This window comes from Equus caballus, chromosome 17 (assembly GCF_041296265.1).
Source record: "Equus caballus isolate H_3958 breed thoroughbred chromosome 17, TB-T2T, whole genome shotgun sequence".
NCBI classification, from domain to species: Eukaryota; Metazoa; Chordata; class Mammalia; order Perissodactyla; family Equidae; genus Equus; species Equus caballus.
The window spans coordinates 39,982,231-40,000,129 of NC_091700.1; the positions used below are offsets into that span (position 1 = coordinate 39,982,231).

Genomic DNA, 17,899 nt, shown 5'->3' on the forward strand with positions numbered 1-17,899 from the left:
GGGGGGACTGACTCTTTGATTACATGGCTGGTTATGTTGTACTTCTGTATGCATCTAGTCTGCTCCTAAGGACCTTGATATGCCTTCATTTTCATTTCCTATTTGTGTTGGAAACATTTTATTGATCTTCCCAACCTCTCTGAGAAGCATAATAACTCTCATGCTTTGATATTTATTCATCCTCTCTGGAGTGAGAGACACAGCACAATATACAAAGAAGCATGTCGGTGACGGAGGGGGCAGCTTAATGTGTCTCTGCTTCACAGATGAGGAGACACAGAGAGGTTAAAATATTGTCATTCTTAAGCAGGTCTAGAGCCAAATGAACAACCCAGACCTCTGTCTGAGTCCTAGGAAATTGCTGGCTGCCGTTCTAATATGAAACACGTTTTCCTGGCCCGATTATGTAATGTGGGATAGGTTGTTTTCTGTTTTCTAAGATTCAGTTGAGTCTTTAGAAACATTTCCAATAATTCCCAACCAAACCTCAGTAGGTTCCAGACACTCAGAGGACGGGACAGACACCAGTATTTGCAGAATTTATCACCAGATCCTAGGGGTTTGGAAGCTGGAGATTAGTTAAATGTGAGATATCGTCAGAGCCCATGCCTGCACATGGCTGTTTGTGGAGATATCATAGTATATGAATTAGATGAAGTTTGGAAATAATTCTTAACATTCTGTGGGGGTGGGTGGAGCGCGGAGAGATTCTGGTATCTCAGGAGACAGATTCTGTTTGGTGCTGTTCTCGCCGCGCCTTTTGGGTCTTCTCAAATCATATACATTTTGCCTGTTAGCATTCAGTGGCATTGAGAGTCCGCGAGGAGTGAAGACAGATGGGAGGGGAGGAGAGGTTGTGCTAAGTGCTCTGCTGGCAGCCTGCCACAGCCTGAGCGCTCGCGGATTAAAACTCTCACCCACATCTTAGCCTTGCTCACGCCACAGGACGCAAGACGCAGACACTGATTCCACCTCCTCCAGGACAGCTGCGTCATCAATTAATAGACTGTAATAAACAAGCAGTGGTGCCTCAGCTCTTTGGCAGAAGGTGGGGGAGTTCAGTTTAGGTCATTTTGGAAGGACACATATTAGTATACAGTAAATGTTCTGTCACTTGACATTCTGTTATTTGGAGCTCTACTCACTGGCATATCCCCACAGCCAATGACAAGTCCTGTATAAAGCAGGGACCCAAGGTCCAGAAATATTTTAATAATAATAATGATCATAATAATAATAATAGCACATGCTGAGCACTTCCCATGTGCCAGGGGCTGCACCAAGTGTTTTTTCTGGGATTATCTTATTCAATCCTCATAACTTGACAAATTTCACAGACAAGGAGACTGAGGGTCAGAAGTAGTCTGAAACTAGAGTCTGTGACTCGCCTTCCTAGACAAAGGACAACGAAATCATAGCTGGTGCATTTCCAGGATAGGGTTGTATCTGACAGCTGTGGCTATATAACAAAACTCCAAAATCTCAGAGGCATACAATGCTGAACATGTATTTTTTGCTGGTTCTTATGCAAGTCCGCTGGGTGGCTATTCTCAGCTGAGCTCAGAGGGGTGTCTCTAAGCAACAAGTTGGATGTGGATCGTGTTTTGCATTTTCGCATCCTCCTTCAACTGTTAGGTTGGCCAGAGTATGCTCCAATGGCAATGGCAGAAGCCCAAGTGTGCAAGCACATTTCCCACCCCAGCTTGATTCACGTCTGCTAACATGCAATTGACCAATGCAAGTCATTTCAAAGAGCCCCAAATCAAGAATGAGGGAAGCATACTCTGCCCATGGAGGTGGGGAAGAGGGGGTGGATATTGTTGAATGATAATCTCCCACAAGGTCAATTTTATTATATTCTAATTCTTTGGAAAAGGGTCATCTGAGTTTGATGTGATAGTTATTTATTATCCAAAATATTTAATACACAAAATGCCTTCTTTATTCAATAAACATTTATAGAGGGCCTACTATACACCAGACACTGTGGTCAGTGATGAGGATTCAGAGATTAAAGGGACTCCTGGCCTAGTGGGGGACTTAGACACATAAACAACTTCAGTAACCATATGGTAAGTCCTCTTGTCATCCAGGAGGGAGCTAGGGTACGAAGCCTTAGAGGAACAGTGCTTCCAGGGTAGAATGTTTCCTTACACACTATGTTTGGTGCCAGGCATTCTGACTTGTCAATCACCTATACCCTGAGCTTTACCCACACACCATTTTGCTCCTAAGACCTCCATCCAGTGCATAAACCTTCAAGATTCCCAGAGAGACACAGTATCTAGGAAATATAAGTACTGTAGAAATGACAGCTAATACTGTTTTAACATCCAAATCCATTAACCTGGAATTGAAGTCCTTTATTATTATACCCCAGCCACCTACTTGTCCAAACTGCTTCCCATCATTTCCCTACGTGGTTCCTCTGCCTGTGAGCCCGTTAGTTTTGGAACATGCCCCTAGCAGTTTGGAACATACCTCCAGGCTTTTGTCCCGGCTGCTCCTCTGCCTGGAATGCCCCCACTTTCACTTCTCCTCTGTGACTCAGCTGGGCACACCCCAGCCTGGAGCTTGATCGCTGCTCCTCCTCTTGGCTCTGTGTGTCTAAGCACAATAGAAATCACCTGTTGATCAATGGGTTTCTTGCATAGAGCATGGATCCCTGAGGGAAGACCTGCCTGACCCTTAGGAGGAGCTCATCCTCTTTGGCTGAACTGAGCTGACCTTCTGGGTCTACTGACTGGGTCCACGGCCTGGGTCCAGTTCCTCCAGCTCTATGACTATGTGCAAATTGCTTAAACCTCCCCAAGCCTCATGTTCCCATTTTGTAAAATGAGGATAAATGATGCTTTTATAGGCTAGAGGTGAAGATTAAAGAAAGAGTTGTAAGTTATTTACTCAAGAGAAAGAACTTGTGTTCACACAAAAACACACACACACAAATGTTTACAGCAGCTTGTTTTATTCATAATCGCCCCAAACTGGAAACAACCCCGATGTTTTTCAACTGGTGAATAAACTATGGTTAAAGTATGGTACTTCCAAACAACAGGATGCTATTCAGCAATAAAAAGGAATAAAATATTGATGTTTGCAACAACGTGGATGACTCTTGAATGCATTGGCAAAAGTCAAGCCAGACTCAAAAGGAGACATACTGTATGATTCTATATATATAACATTCTGGAAAAGGCGAACCTATAGGGCCTGAGAACAGATCAGTGGCTGCTGGGGGCGAGGGGTGAGAGGAGGGTGTGACCACAAGGGAATAGGTGACTGTGAGGGAATATTTGGGGTGATGTAACTCTTCTGAATCGCACTACAACGTAATGCACAGTTCCCGAACCCTATGCATTTGTCAAAACTCATAGAGCTGTACAGACACACACACACACACACACACACACACACACACACACACAGAATTTTACTGTAAGTAGAGAGATATATATTTAAGAAAAAGAAAAAAAGGAAAGCATTGTAGCTCTCAGCACGATGCTTGGCATGTGGTGAGTCCATGTCTTAGTAAACAGGTTATTGATAACGACTGTTTCTAGGTGCCCTCCCTCTGTAATCAATGAGCTCCTAGAAGGGACACTGTGTCCTCTTCAGTTCTGAGCACAGGTCACCCTGCCTGATAATCATAGGTGCTCAAAAGTACCCATTGGAGAGGAATAAATGCAGAGATCCCCTCCATGCTGTGCGGTGCAGGGGCTGGGGAAAGGCCCTTCCATATTCCAAGGATAGTGGAGAGTACAAAGGCTGTGGGAGGAGAGAACAGCAGCCTTTCAGTACAGGAGAGCCTCTTGGGGTGAGGAAAGGTGGCCCCATGAGAGATCCTTGACCTGAGTGAGGTTTCACATTTCTTGAAAGCCCATCTAGTTCTGGGCAAAGCTGGGAAGCAGGCAGTAGTTGCAAAAGAAAAGATGAACAGCCAATCCCAGTGCATCATGGGTGTTCCCATTGTTCCTCCATCCCTATCATTTTCTAGAATTTTCTCTGTACCACCTATCCCCTAAGAATCCACTGAGAGGAAAGGAGAGAGGAAGATAGAAAGGAGAGAGAGAGAGAAGGAGAGGGCTGCCATCTAGCCGTATCAGTGGTCTCTCTTAGGTTTCCTTCTCTCATTTTGGAATCTGGCCCCCAAGGTGCCCAGTCCCCTCTGATCTCTTCAAACAAGTGAATTAGTGGATGTTGGAGTGTCATCAGGGCCCCAGCAAGGCCAGCGTGGCTTCAGCAGCATTCTACATTCTGGACCACTCCCACTTCCCTTCCTCATCCTCCCCTCTCCCCTCCCTCCGAATATTGGTCTCTTTTCTCTCATTCTTTTGGGGCCCACTCCTTTCTGGGTCCTAGATCACAGCTAAGTGACTCAAGGGATCTATGCTCATTTTAGCAGGTGCCGTCTTAGGACTTTATGGTGGGGAGCGGGATAGGAGAGGAGGTTATTTATTCAAGAGCATTTATTTTTCTAATCATAAAACAAATGAATATTCATCTAGAAAATAAGGAAGTAAAAATATAGAAGAGAAATGAAAACTCGCCTGTAATTCCATCGTTAAAGTATAGCCCACTATTAACATTTTTGGTCTGTTTTCTCTAAGACTTCTTCTATGCATGTCCCCTACTCCCAATTGGAACCACACTGTATATATCATTCTGAGTCTTGTGTTTTTCCATTTAGCATTATAAATGTTTTCTCATGGCCTTAAGTATCCTTTAAAATGTTATTTCTGTTAATAATATAGTCTATTGAATGAATGTTCCATAATTTATTTAATTAATCTCCTATTGTGGGATATTTAGCTTGTTTCCAATTTCCCACTATTGAAAATGACTCCACAATGAACACTTTTGTACATACATTTTTGTGTACATCTTTGGCTATTCCCTTAGCGTGGATTCCTAGTAGTGAAATTACAGGGACCTAGTATGTGAGCATTTTCAAGACCCTTGATGGACATTAACCAAATTGCCCTCCAGAAAAAATTTAGCAATTTATATTCCCACCAGCATTCAAAGTGCCCTTTTCTCCTCTTCCTAACAAATTCTGGGTCCTGTTGTTCTCAAAAGAATGATCTTTGCAAAACTGACAGATGAAACATTGCATCCTATTTTTTTGTGTGTTTCTTTGGTTACTAGCGATGGTGAGGGGCCAGCCCAGTGGCGCAGCGGTTAAGTTCGCACGTTCTGCTTCTCGGTGGCCCGGGGTTCGCCGATTCGGATCCCGGGTGTGGACATGGCACCACTTGGCATGCCATGCTGTGGTAGGCATCCCACATATAAAGTAGAGGAAGATGGGCACGGATGTTAGCTCAAGGCCAGTCTTCCTCAGCAAAAAGAGGAGGACTGGCAGTAGTTAGCTCAGGGCTAATCTTCCTCAAAACAAAAACAAAAACAAAAAAAACTAGTGATGGTGAACTTGGTGGTGGTGGTTGTTTATGGCCATTTGTATTTCTTTTGTAAATTGCCTGTTCATGTCCTTTGCCCATTTTTCTGTTGTGATCATCATCTTTTAAAGTGTTGATTTATAAACTTTCTTTGGCACATTTATCACAAGTGCCTTCTCCCTGCAGTTTAGCAAATTACTTTTAAATTTTATTTTTGGTTTGCCTCACAGAAGTTTAAATTTTTTATGTAGTCAGGCTGTATATTTATCATTAAGATTGAGTTATCCATTTGTATGGCATAAAAAAAAATCCCTGGGTACTCTAAATACCTACTTGGTTTTTTTCTCCCCTATTTTCTTATAACATTTTCTCTTATTTAGCCTTTTAATCCATCTGAAAGTTATTTTGGTATACGTAAAGAGCCTCTCTTTCTTTCTCTCTTTCTCTCCCTCTTTCTCTCTCTCTCCTTATATTTTTTAATAAACAGTGTCATAGCTGCTTATTTATTGCATAATCTTTTGAGCTGTGGTGCCATCTTTATCATATACCAAATTCTCATTAAGTTTCTTCTCTGAGCTCTAGTCTGTTCTGCTGATCTATTAATTATTATGTCAGAACCAGACTATTCTAATTATTCACAGTACATTTTAATATCTTCTAGGGCAAGTCCCAGCTCATTACGGATCTCATTCTTAACCCATTTTAACCCAGAGGATTGATAGTTTGTGGGGCAGAAGGGCAGATTTCGGGCAACAGGGGAGACTGGTGGGGTCTTGAGCTCCTGAAACCACCAGTAGGAGCCCCTCTCCACCCGTAGAAGACTTTGGAGCCCTGGAGGAGGCTCATGGTCTAAAACTGCACTGGGGAGCTCTGTACGGCCCTCCTAAGGAGAGAGAATGAATAAACCCAAAAGTCAGAGATCATGTGCTCCTTGGCTTTTCGTTTTCTGCCAGTCATCAAGGCTGCTTTGGATGAGGCACAAAAACTTCCCAGAATTGAGTCCCCTTGGCCACGATGCCCTGCCCACCATTCTCGGGTGGGGGTGGGTTCTGAGCTGCTGCAGCACCCAGCTCTCTCTGGGCTCTGTGGGGACCGCTTCTCCTGGTCTCCTGGCCAAAGGAGCACTGGCCTCAATTCAAGAAGTCCGTGAGGGGCCTGGAACTCATTCTGGCCTGTGGGCCCAGAACCTTATCTGATCATCTGGCTGGGATTCGGTGGGTGTTCTTAAAGGAGTGCTGTTCACAGCAGCTCTCCCAGACACTCATTTGGGGAATTTTAAAAACAAAATCCCAATTAAGCACCTTTGTGCTTTTAATGAGTGAGGGCCCAGTGCCCACAATTGGGTTCTCCCTGCTGTAAAGCAGGCTCTTTCATTGTATCCCAAGTGTCCTCCGCAAGAGTGTCCCTCGGATGTCACAGCAGGGAGGAAATGCAGACATCTTGCACCAGAAACACTGGTTTCGCTGCAGCACCCTGAGGCATAGACCTTGGATGCCTGAGGAAGACAAGGAAGTGACAGCATTGTCACCCATGAGTGAGTGACGTGGAAGCTCAGGCAGGTGACCAGGGCTCTCCCCTCTCCTCTCAGGTGATCCTTCCCATTAGCGTTCACATATGTCCATTCTCATGTTTACTAGAGACAAGAACAAACACTTTGCAAGACTCCACCTTGGGGTGACCAACCATCTGGGTTTTCCTGGGACTAAGAGGGTACCTAGGACACAGGACTTTTAGTGCTGAAACCAGGAGAATCCTGGACAAGCTGGGACAAGTCGGTCCCCCTACTCCACACTCTACTCCTTCTTCCTCCTCTCCTCACAGCGAAACTCTGTCTTCATTTCCTCACTTCCCATGCACTTGGCAACACACTCCATTCTGGTTTTCTCCCCAACCACTGGTGACTTTCTAGCTGAGGTCACCTGTGACCCTCCTATTGCCAAACCGAGAGGACGTGCCTCCATTCTCGTCTTACACGATCCCTCAGCAGCACTTGACGCGGTTGTCCACGTTCACCTGGGACCCTCTCTGTGTGGGCCCTGTGATTCCATCCTCTAAGTCATAGCCTCTCCTGTCTCCGCTCCTTTCTCCTCAAGCTCCTTAGCCAAATGCGGTTTCTCTGCGTGACCTTTAAATGTTGGAGTCCATCCCAGCCCAATCCTGGCCCTCCCCTCTCCTCCCTCTGCACTCTCTCTATAATGATCTCATCCCTGTCCACAGCCCCAAATGCCACCTTGTGCCCTGGCTCCCAAGGGTCTCCATCCAGCCCAGATCTCTCTTCTGAGCTCCAAGTCCATATCTCGAATACCTCAAACTCAACATGTCCAAAATTAAGACCCTGACCTTCCCTCACCAGTCTACTCCTCCTCTAATTGTCCCCGCCTCAGTAGATGGCATGACCGTCCACCCACTTGTTCACTTCCCCTTCCTTACCTCCTGCATCCAATCGATTATCGTGCCTTTGAGTCGGCCTCCATATCATGCCTCCGGTTTGTCTGCTTCTCTTCATCTCCATGGTACCACTCTGCCCAAGCCGCCTCGGGTACTGTAATATAGTGTGGTAATGCTAGGCTCTTGGTGCCCACTCGTGCCCCACCCCCACATCGTTGGCTTCCTCCCTAAAGCTGACAGAGTGATCCTTAAAAATTACACATCTGTTTCATTCTGTTTCAGATCACATCTTGGTGTCATAAAAGCTCAGTATCATTGGCATTGGCCTTCGAGGCTCCAGCCTCAGCTTGCCCTACTCTCCAGCTCGCTCACTCAGCTTCAGCCACCCTTGGTTGAGCCCTCCAACCCCAGGGCTCTTTGCACAGGCTGTGCTGCATGCCTGGAACAATCTCCTTTCCATCCCCAGCCCTCTCCCAATGCTCTGCCAGCTTATTCCTGCCTCTCCTCTAAATCTTAGCTCCGATGTCACCTCATTGCTAATGCAGCCCTGACGCCATCCCCACCCACCCCCATGTACTCATAACAGTCTACACTCTTCCATCATAGCAGTTACCTGAACCGTGAGTGTAAGTTAATTGCATAATAATCTGCTTAATGCTTATTAATGCCTGGGAAATACCATGAGGGCAGGGAGCCCTCACAGTCTCCCTAGTGCTTAGCACCGGGGCTGATGTTTAGCAGGCCCTTGATAAATACTTGCTGAGTGACTGGAGCTGGATAAAGGAGGATGAGTTGAGGTTGAGCACAAAGGGCAAGATCTGATGCACCCTGACCACTGTACACATGGAGAAGTACCACATAGTATTCACCAGGGCTGCTCGTCTGTACCTTTAAAATCTACACCAGTAACTTCCCAGGGGTGGAGGGACATTATTTTCTCCAGCAGATAGTACACTTGGTGGGAGCACATACCCACTGGCTAGTGGCTTTAATTCAAGCTGGCTTTGAAGGTTTCTTAATAGAAACTTCTATCAGTTTTTCTTATGTGAAAAGTAAAAATTGCAATGTATTTTTCTCATCAAATAATAATTAACTTTAATGCTATTAAAATATATCATTCCCCAGATACCGTACGATTTCAGGAGCACTGCGAATTTAATATTTGGGTGGAAACGTGGTTTTAGTAATGCTTTAAGAGTACTCTCCATCTCTCCTTCAGCCTTACCTAGGCTTGACACCGTTTCACATCCCTCCCTAATTAGCTTATATAGAGAGATTTGCTTCAAGTCATGTACTCATGTAATAAAGGTCCTTGTTGCCATATTTAGAAAACTATGTCCAACATAAATTCCACTCTCAAATCTCTTTCTCGTAATGAACCTCCATCGACATAATGAGTTCCTTGGAAGGAAGGCATTGTGTAAATTAAAAACACTAATGAGTCATAATGATAATGAATGATTTTCCTGATTCCTGCGAGCAGGACTAACCTTCGGCACATTTTCCAGTAGCTGTACCTTCCCTTCACCCAGGACTGCCGTCCCCTGGGAGCCCGTACTCTAAAATATCTTCTCCTTTTTTTTCTTCTTATCAAAACTCTGAATCCCCTAAATGTTCCTGACGGTAGCTGGTCAGTCTTGGAAGAAGGGAGGTTACCGAACTGGCTCACACTAAAATATGAATGACCCAAGGACCTGTCGGCCGTTTCCAATGACGCTCTGCCTGTCCCTTCTCAGGGATAATCTCATTCTAAAAGGAGCTGATTAGCGCAGAAGAACTGGGGGACTGCGTAGCTAAGATGAGCCGAGGGTCTTGGGGTTGTCTGGCTACAAGTAACAGGAACCCACTCAAGCCAACTAGACAAAAATAATTTCTTGGTGAGATGCAAGGGCAGCCCTCACAGAACTCAGTGGGGACGCACAGCTGGGCTGTGGGCAGGTCGGGAACAGGACAGGATTGCTGTGAGGAACTGGGGTAAACTTCTGTCTCTCTGGGACTGTTCTTCGCAGACGCTCATCACAACTGCTTCGCTCTCTCCCCCTCTGCAGACAGACTGTCTCTGCTCTTCTGGGCACATGGGCCACATATGGCACTGCTGAATCAAAGCAAAAATAATTGGGACAAAAATAATTGTCCCTCTACCTGCCCTCAGTTGCAGGGTCCCATTTCCATACTCTTGGGAGAGAGCTCAAGGCCACGGGGGACAAACACAGTGCCTGGCCCAGGGTAACGGCTCAGTTATGTGTTTGTTGTTGTTATAAACAGAGTGAGGAGCCCACCCCAAAGGGGAGCAGTGTTGGCACATCTCCAAGAGAAGTCTACCACACCTGGCCAAGGAGTTTCTTGCTTAATTCGGTTGGGAACCTGGAATGTTGAAGGGTTTGGGGGTAGGAGAGTGACACTGGCTCACTCATTAACAGCAGGCCCTGGTGGGATCTGTATGAGCTGGGCAAGGAGCTCCTGGAACCAAGTTCCTGCTAAGGGAACAGTGACTTGCAAACAATGGGATTCATTCCTGCTCCGTTGGCAGTAGTGTCGGCTGGGACTTGGTGTGATTTAATGACTCAAGAAAGGGAAATTTGCCATCTGTTTTCCACTTTGTATGAACTTGCTGGGAAGTTGGGTAAGTCACTGAAGCTCTTTGGGATCCTCTTGATTCCAACTCTTTTAATAAAAAATGTATATATACACACACACATATACACACACATTAGTTATATATTTGTTATTTTTTAGCAGATTTTTATTGTGTTACTCTTTGCTGGGCTGAATAACACTGAGGGGACATGGCAAGGGCCTCAGAAAGCCAGCGGGGAGGTTGGAGGATTATAAATCGCCTGTGGCCTGAAAAAGATGCTTCATCTCCCTCTCAGGGAGGAGAAATGCTTGCTGCGTGTGAAGAGTTACGTATGCTCTTTGGAATGATACGGCTGGTGGCCTAGGAGGCAAAAAGCCTACAGAAGCACGTGACGTCTCGGAGCTGCTCCTTCAGGAGGTGGCGGGAATGGGAGAAGGGTGGGGAAGGGCCCATTTTGTGGACGTGGGTTGAGGGAGATTTTAAAATGATAGAAAAGGCCCTGGAAGGCTTGTTGCCCAAAACTGTGTTTTTTCTCCAGAAGTTTTTAAAAAGCACATACCACCTGGCTGTGCCCTCGGGAAGCGTATTCGGCAGGGGTGAGTGGCCCTGCTAATCCTCCTGCAGGTGAGTCTGTTAACATCTAAATCAATACAGGTGTGTTCTCACAGAAGCTGAAGTGGAAAACAAAATACACAACCATCCCCCGGGTAGGGAGGAGAGGCTCACCCCAGGTCTCATCCATCTGCGGGGAGAGGAGAGAGGGTGCCCCCCCACAGCTCGGGCCAGAGGGCGAGCAAGCCGAGCCCTCAGCCTTCCTGGGCTCCGGGGCGGGTGACCCCGAGGGAAGCAGCAGCCTTTCCAAGGAGGGGGCTGCAGGCCTGCCGCGTGGAGCCCGCGCCCGGCTTCATTTCCTTTACTCAGAGGAGCCGTCTGTAACAATCCGTCTCGGCTGCTGATAGGGCAGACAGCTTTTGGCAGGATTCCTTTCTACTTCTTGCAAATGAAATCACAGAGAAAGCCACCAGCAGTGAATACAAAGAAAGTGTTCAAGGCCACTGGATGGAAGGGAACAGCTGTTAAACATCCACAAATACTAACAAGGCAAATTGTTAGCGGACAAACTGGAGAGACATGTCCCTCCAAAGACAGATTGCCGTCTGGGATGAAAGTCACAACTCTGAATTACTATTATTACTAATTACTGAATAATAATAATAATAATACAGAAATAAAATGACAACAAGCAACGTGCACAGAGAGCTTTCCAGCCCACACACATTTTTATTTCACCACAAAAGCCTCTGATCCTGGGAGCGGGCTGGCAGGCTATTATCTCCCTTTCACGAGTAAAGAAACTAAGTCTGAAATTGCCACGTCCACTGGCCCAAGGTCACACTGCTGTAGGTGCCAGAGCCAGGGCTCAAATTCAGACCCCCGCCCCCCCCAGTGCCCCATCTGTGACGCCAGGCTGCTCCTGTGAGCTTGGGTGCCGGGCACGGAGCGGTGGGTGGAGTTGTTCAAGCAGAAGGTCCAAGGAGTGGTCCAGAAAAAAGCCCAGGGCCTGCCACTGGCAACCTCTTGTTTCCCACCTCACGTTGTGGTAAGGGGTTTTAATTTACCGCCCCCCTCCCCTTAAAACAAGGTACTGTACGTTCATTGTTTCAAAAAACACAGATAGGCATAATAACGTGGCAATAATAATTGTACCACTCAGAAATAAGCATTTTTAACACTTTAGGCCACCAAATTTTATTCTTGCGGGTATTTTCTCTGTTTCGCCACATCTTTCCTCACCAGAATGGAATTGTGTTGTTCCTGTCGTTTTGTAACTTCTCATTCCATATATTGTGAATATCTTTCCATGTCCAATGCACTTCAACAGCATTTTTCTCATTTTGTTAAAAATATTATACATATATGTTTTATGGTTGCAGAAATCATCATAAAATTATATGCTCATTGTAAAAAGACTCCAGTTCAAACAGTACAGAAATGCAGAGCAAAGGAAGCCAATGTTTTACTTAATCCCACCCTTGGGACACAACAGTGTTGCTAACTTTCATATTTCCTGTTCATATTTTTCTATGCACGGACTAGACATAATGAACATATGTGTATATATACATTTTTTCCCCCACAAAGTGGGCTCCTAGGCTGTTCTGCAGTTTGAGTTTCTCTCCCTGTGGGGTGGACATCTTTTCCTCTCAGTCAGTGCATGAGGTTCTGAGGCATCTTTGTTCCAGTCCTGGGGAGAGGAAAACCGATGAGATGGAGGAAGGAACAGCGGGGCAAGCAATGGCAACACAGAGCCAGTCACAGCCTGTGGACTAAAAGCCTCAGAGAGGAGGGACACTGCAGCTCAGGTAGCCGCTTGCCTCATCCGGGGGGTGCGGGTAACCGGGTCCCACCTCACCACCCCTCCTCAGGGTCACCGACACGAGGGGTCCTGCAGCACCAGGGAGCTCCCCCACCCTCACGGAGGTTCTGTGCCTCTTCAGGTGGGCACATTCTCACGACTGCCCTGAGCCCTGCATTGGAGAAAGGACACGACCCCAAAGTGGTGGGTTGACCTTTTGGGATGTTTGTAAGTAAATGACTTTGTTCCCGATGGGAAGTTGGTGGTCCTACCTATGCTGCTTCCACTGTCCTAAGGGGGCCATTCTGTCCACATCAACAGGGAAAACCAAATTCTGTCCCACGGGCCTTGGTTTAAGAACCTGGCAGCAGTGCGCCAGCCTGCACAGCATCCAGCTAGGTGTAGAGAGGATCTGACGCAGGCTGGGAGGGGTCCAGGTCGAGACGAGGGTCAGCCTGGGGCTCGTTCCTGATGACATGCACTTGAGGAGCTCCTGACGCACAGGCAGGGATCCCACATGCTCCTTCTGGCCGCGGAGCCTTCCTGGAAGCCCCTCCCCATCCTGCCTCCCCTGCTCTTAGGGGCCCCTCCACCTCCCCGACTCCTGCCTCTTGTCGTGGCTGGGTGGCTGCCGCCCACGCATGGCCCACGAAGGCCCTGTGAAAAGGGAGGCAGAACCGTGCAAAGATCTGTTTTAAGGATCCCAGCCCTCACTGAAGGCTGGTCATGCCAGAGTTGGCAAAGCCTCGGGGAAGGGAGGCTTCTGAAAAGCAGGGCAGCTGTGGGAGTCATGCAGGGCAGGAGTGGGTGGGGGCATGTCCTGGAGAACACGCTGCTCGAATGGGAGGGGACGGGCTCATGGAGCCAGTTCTCTCCTAATAGACTAAAATGACACAAATCAGAGAAATCAGGAAGAAGCCAGTTTATGTAAGCGTCATAGTCTCTGCTGTGGTGGCCAGAATAATTACCCCCCTGCCCTATGCCATCCATGTCCTAATTCCTGGAACTTGTGAATATGTCACCTTTATGTGGCAAAAAGGGACTTTGCAGAAGTGATGAAGTTGCAGATCTTGAGATGGGGAGAGTAGCCTGCATTATCCAGGTGGGCCTGATGTAGTCACAAGGTTCCTTATAAAATGGAGGAAGGAGGGCCAGAGTCAGAGGAGATGTGACGATGGAAGCAGAGGTCGGGGGGGCACAGCCACAAACCAAGGAGTGCAGGTGACCTCTGGAAGCTGGAGAAGGCAAGGGACGGGTTCTTCCCTATCACCTCCAGGAGGAATGCTGCTCTGCGGACACCTGGATTTTAGTCCCAGACGACCCACTTCAGACTTCTGACTTCGAGATCTGTAGGAGAACACGTGTGGTGTTGTGAGCCACTAAGTTTGTGGACATTTGTTGCAATAGCAACAAGAAAACTAATACACTGCTTGACAGAGAAGGGGACTGCGAGGGTTAACGAACTTGTGTTTATAAATTTCCACTATGTTTACTGCCAGGAACATTCTCCTCAGGAGGAATTGAGCACCGACGATCCACAGTGAGAAGGGACAGCATTTAATGGAACTGTGGTCTCTGCACAAAACCAAGTAAGTGAGGTGGTTTTCTCAAGACTGCATTTTATTAAGGTGCCACGTGGGTTTTTATCCAAAGAAGGCTTATTCTGGGGTACACATTAATCTGGATGTTAGTAATTCACAGCACCTGAAAATGTTCCCTGGCGAACATCTTCCCTCTCCATCAGGAGTGGAGGAGGGCTCTGCTCAGACCACGGTGGGCCTTTAGCGTGCTCCTCCGAGAAGCCACAGAAGTGGCCACCTTTCTTTTTGGTGTTTCTCAGGCCCACCAAGAAAATGGTGAGAGCCGGTGATCACCAAAACAGGAGCCCAGAGAGGCCTCCGGGCCCTGCTCAGCTCAGATAGAAGTACGGGGGCGACGCCACTCCTCGCTCCTCTGGGCAGACCCCCGGCTGACTCACTGGCTAGACAGATGCCACAGGAACAACTCTGGGTTCGCTGGGCTCACCTGGAAGGGCGGGCTCCTTCAGTTCTGAAGAAATAAAAGGACAAGGGACAGGGTGGCAGCTCTCATGCCTGATCTTAACAGAAAGTGTAGTTGTTCTGCCGTTATCTCAGCTTGTTAACAGCTATTTTTAAAAGCCTGCTGTATACTCCACACAGACAGTTCTTGCCCTGAAATCCCCCTGGTTGGGCTCCCTCACTATGAAGCTGCCGGCGCCCACAGCTTTGTCTGTTGATGGTGTTGCCTCAGCAGGTAGCCGTGTCCGGCACTCTCCCCACCTCTCCCCCTAACCCCTGTGCGCCCTGGGTATGCCCCACTTTTTTTCACTCACCCCCAGACCAAATCCTGGTAGATTACTTCTCCTAACTCAAAATCCGGACATTTCAAAGAGCCATAGTTCTTTATAATTTTCCCAGGGGACATGGGAATAAAGCACCCACTCATCATAAATGAGGCCCAGATGGAGTTCTTCACAAACTGCCCTGGACTGGGCAGCAGCCTCAATATAGCTGAGGTTTAAGTAGAGTATTTAATGATTTTTTTTTTTAAATTTGCAACTCATGTGTTCTCTAAGCATCTCTAGGAGTTAATTCACATCTCAGTGGACACCCTCATGGTGCTGGCCTGCGCTGGGGGCCTGAGCTTGGGCGTAGCAAAGAAGAGGGTCGCACAAGTGATTGTAAAAGAGGAAGATCTGGGCGAGAGGGGTTTAATTTCCTGAGGGGAGGGGTAGGGAAGTCCCAGGCAGCGGGCAGTTTGCTGTTCCTGTTCTCACGTTCTGCCCTCTCTGCTTGTTTGCACTTCCTATGGGGTGGGGGGCAGGACGCAGCACGGGGTTCTAGTCGGACCTGGTCGGGTAAAGACCTGATTCAGAGGAAGGTGAAATGAAGGGTGAAGTCTGTGCACCTGGCAAAGCCCCAGACAGGCTCGTCCTGGGTGCCCTCAGCCGGCTCCCCCGCCTCCCCGCTAAGGGGCACCTTCTCCCCCATTTGTTCAGCCTTCCCCCCTGTCCAGAGGGAGTGGGGGCCTGAGCGTGCTGGGCCACAGGGCACCGGCCGTCCACTCCTCACGAATGCAGCCCGGCTGCGTGGACACCCCTGGTAGGTCGCAGCCTTTAATTTCCATGCCGCTTATGTTTCATCTAAAAATATCTGAGTGGCCGCAGGACTGCATCTCCCCAGGAATGACCTAAAACCAGAGTAATGAGGACTCAGGGATTGCTTCATCTCCATGCGAGAGGGGATGCAGGGACTAGAGAGGGAGCTGCCTCTCCTCCCAGGCAGAGCTCTTGTTTCCAGGTTGCCATGTGCATGGCCGAGGGACGGGGTGCCTCCTGGCCACAGCGCCCCGGGACGGGGACAGCTGGTGAACACCACGCTCCCGGGTGGGAGGGGAAAGGACAGGGGCCCAGGGAGGTCAGCAGGAGACCGCTGGGGACAGCCCCCGACCACCTCACCGCTACCCAGGTTTCTGGAAATAATGAGTGCACAGAGGTAAATAATAATCACTGAGGAGAGAACTGGAATTATCCGTGTGTTGGAGCAGCAGGGAAGGAGGGCAGAGCTGTCTTCCAGATCTGCCCATCCCAACTCCATGACCTCGGGCAGGTCACCTGGGTTCCCTATGGCTTCCTCCTCCCCAAAGGAGGGAACTAAAAACAGCAGCAGCCATGGCAGACACCCCACAGTACACCCCAGGTGCCAGGGGCTTCTCTCAGTGCTGTCCGGATCCTAACTCGTGTGTCCTCACAGCCCCTACAAGGCAGGCACTACTATCACACCCATTTACAGACGAGGAAACTGAGGCACAGACAGGCTGGGCCTGGCCACGGCATTTTGGGAGGCAGGCTCTCTCATGCACTGCTGTCACCTTTCTGAAAGCCAGTTCATTAGAAGCCTTAACATCTGTACATACATCCTTGGAATTCATCGTAAGACATTATGAAAGATATGGACAATGGGTTTGCTCCTGGCAGCACTGGTGAAAGGGGAGTGAGTTAATAAATTATGGAACACCTACACGGACAAAAGAAATCTGTTCAGACCTGAAAACCCTGCTGTTGATACATGTCTATGGGAGAGGAAAATTGTCTGCACTCTATCATTAAATGGAGATATCAGGTTTCCCAACAGTACACACTGTATAATCTAATTTTTGCTACCCCCACACGCCCGCGGAAAGAGGTGTGTGTTGGTGCCGTGCGGCATCCCTCGGAGACCTGGCTGGGAGACTTGGCACAGACTAGGCCTCTGACGCACAGATGTGAGGAAGTCTGGCAATCTTCTGTTGCAAACGCAAAGGGGATGTTCTCAGCCAAGCACACCAGGAGACACAGGCCGGGGGTGTTGGGAGAGGCTAGCTTCTTGATTCTTCTCATTTCCTAACAGGAGACATGCTTGGGTCTGCTGACCAGGGTGAGCTCCATCAGGCGGTGGAGAGCCCCCAGCCTCTTCTACTCCCAAGTACATTACCCTGACAGCTCCAGCATCAACTTGCATGCTTTCAGAATCTGTGCTAGCAATCCCACCGCCTCGATCTAACATCTGGGTCAAGGTGCAGTTTGCTGTCTGTCGTCCACAGGTCACAGAGCAAGGACTGGACAGGGGCCTGGGCGTGAGGACGCTTGTCCTCTCTGAGTGGTAGGACAGAATGTTTCACGTTCCTTCTTTTTGCTCATCAGTAGTTCCTCATTTTTCCACAATAAACAAATATTGCTTCTGTAAAATAAAAAACAAAGTTATTTTTAATTTAAAAACTGAGGGCCTCTGATGAGATGATCCTTTCCATCTCTAAAATCCTGGCATCTCCTTAGGGTTCTCAAATGTTTTCAATGGTTTCTTTTCTTTCCTCGGCTTTACGAGAGAACGATTTTGTTTCCCAATGTGCTCACTTTAGAGACACTGTGTTCCCCGAGGTCTGTGGGCAACGGCGATATAGTCTGTAGCCAGCTGTGGGCCGCCTGCGCTGAGGGGCAGGCTGAGGGCAGGCGGCCAGGGCCTGGGGAGGGACGTCAGAGGAGGAACCTCCATGGAGCCCTGGGGTGCAGGGTGCAGAGGGAGGGCGAGGCAGAGGAGCTTGGCAGGGAAGTAAAGTTCTTCCCCTTCTTACTATACTCCTCCCTAAAAAGAGGAAACACCACAGCAGTCCAGGAAACCCCCAGCC

General features: G+C 48.2%; 1 protein-coding gene across 1 annotated transcript in view; it reads left to right on the forward strand.

Annotated features, from left to right (window-relative positions):
• DHRS12 (dehydrogenase/reductase 12) overlaps nt 1–16,536 on the forward strand; it is a 29,067-nt gene extending 12,531 nt beyond the window's left edge. Inside the window, 6 exon segments of the mRNA XM_070240047.1 lie at nt 12,858–12,943; nt 12,975–12,980; nt 14,230–14,304; nt 15,752–15,837; nt 16,250–16,313; nt 16,315–16,536. Coding sequence (XP_070096148.1) covers nt 12,858–12,943; nt 12,975–12,980; nt 14,230–14,304; nt 15,752–15,837; nt 16,250–16,313; nt 16,315–16,392 — 395 coding nt within the window. The 3' untranslated portion in view covers nt 16,393–16,536.
• The last annotated feature ends 1,363 nt before the right edge of the window (nt 16,537–17,899 follow it).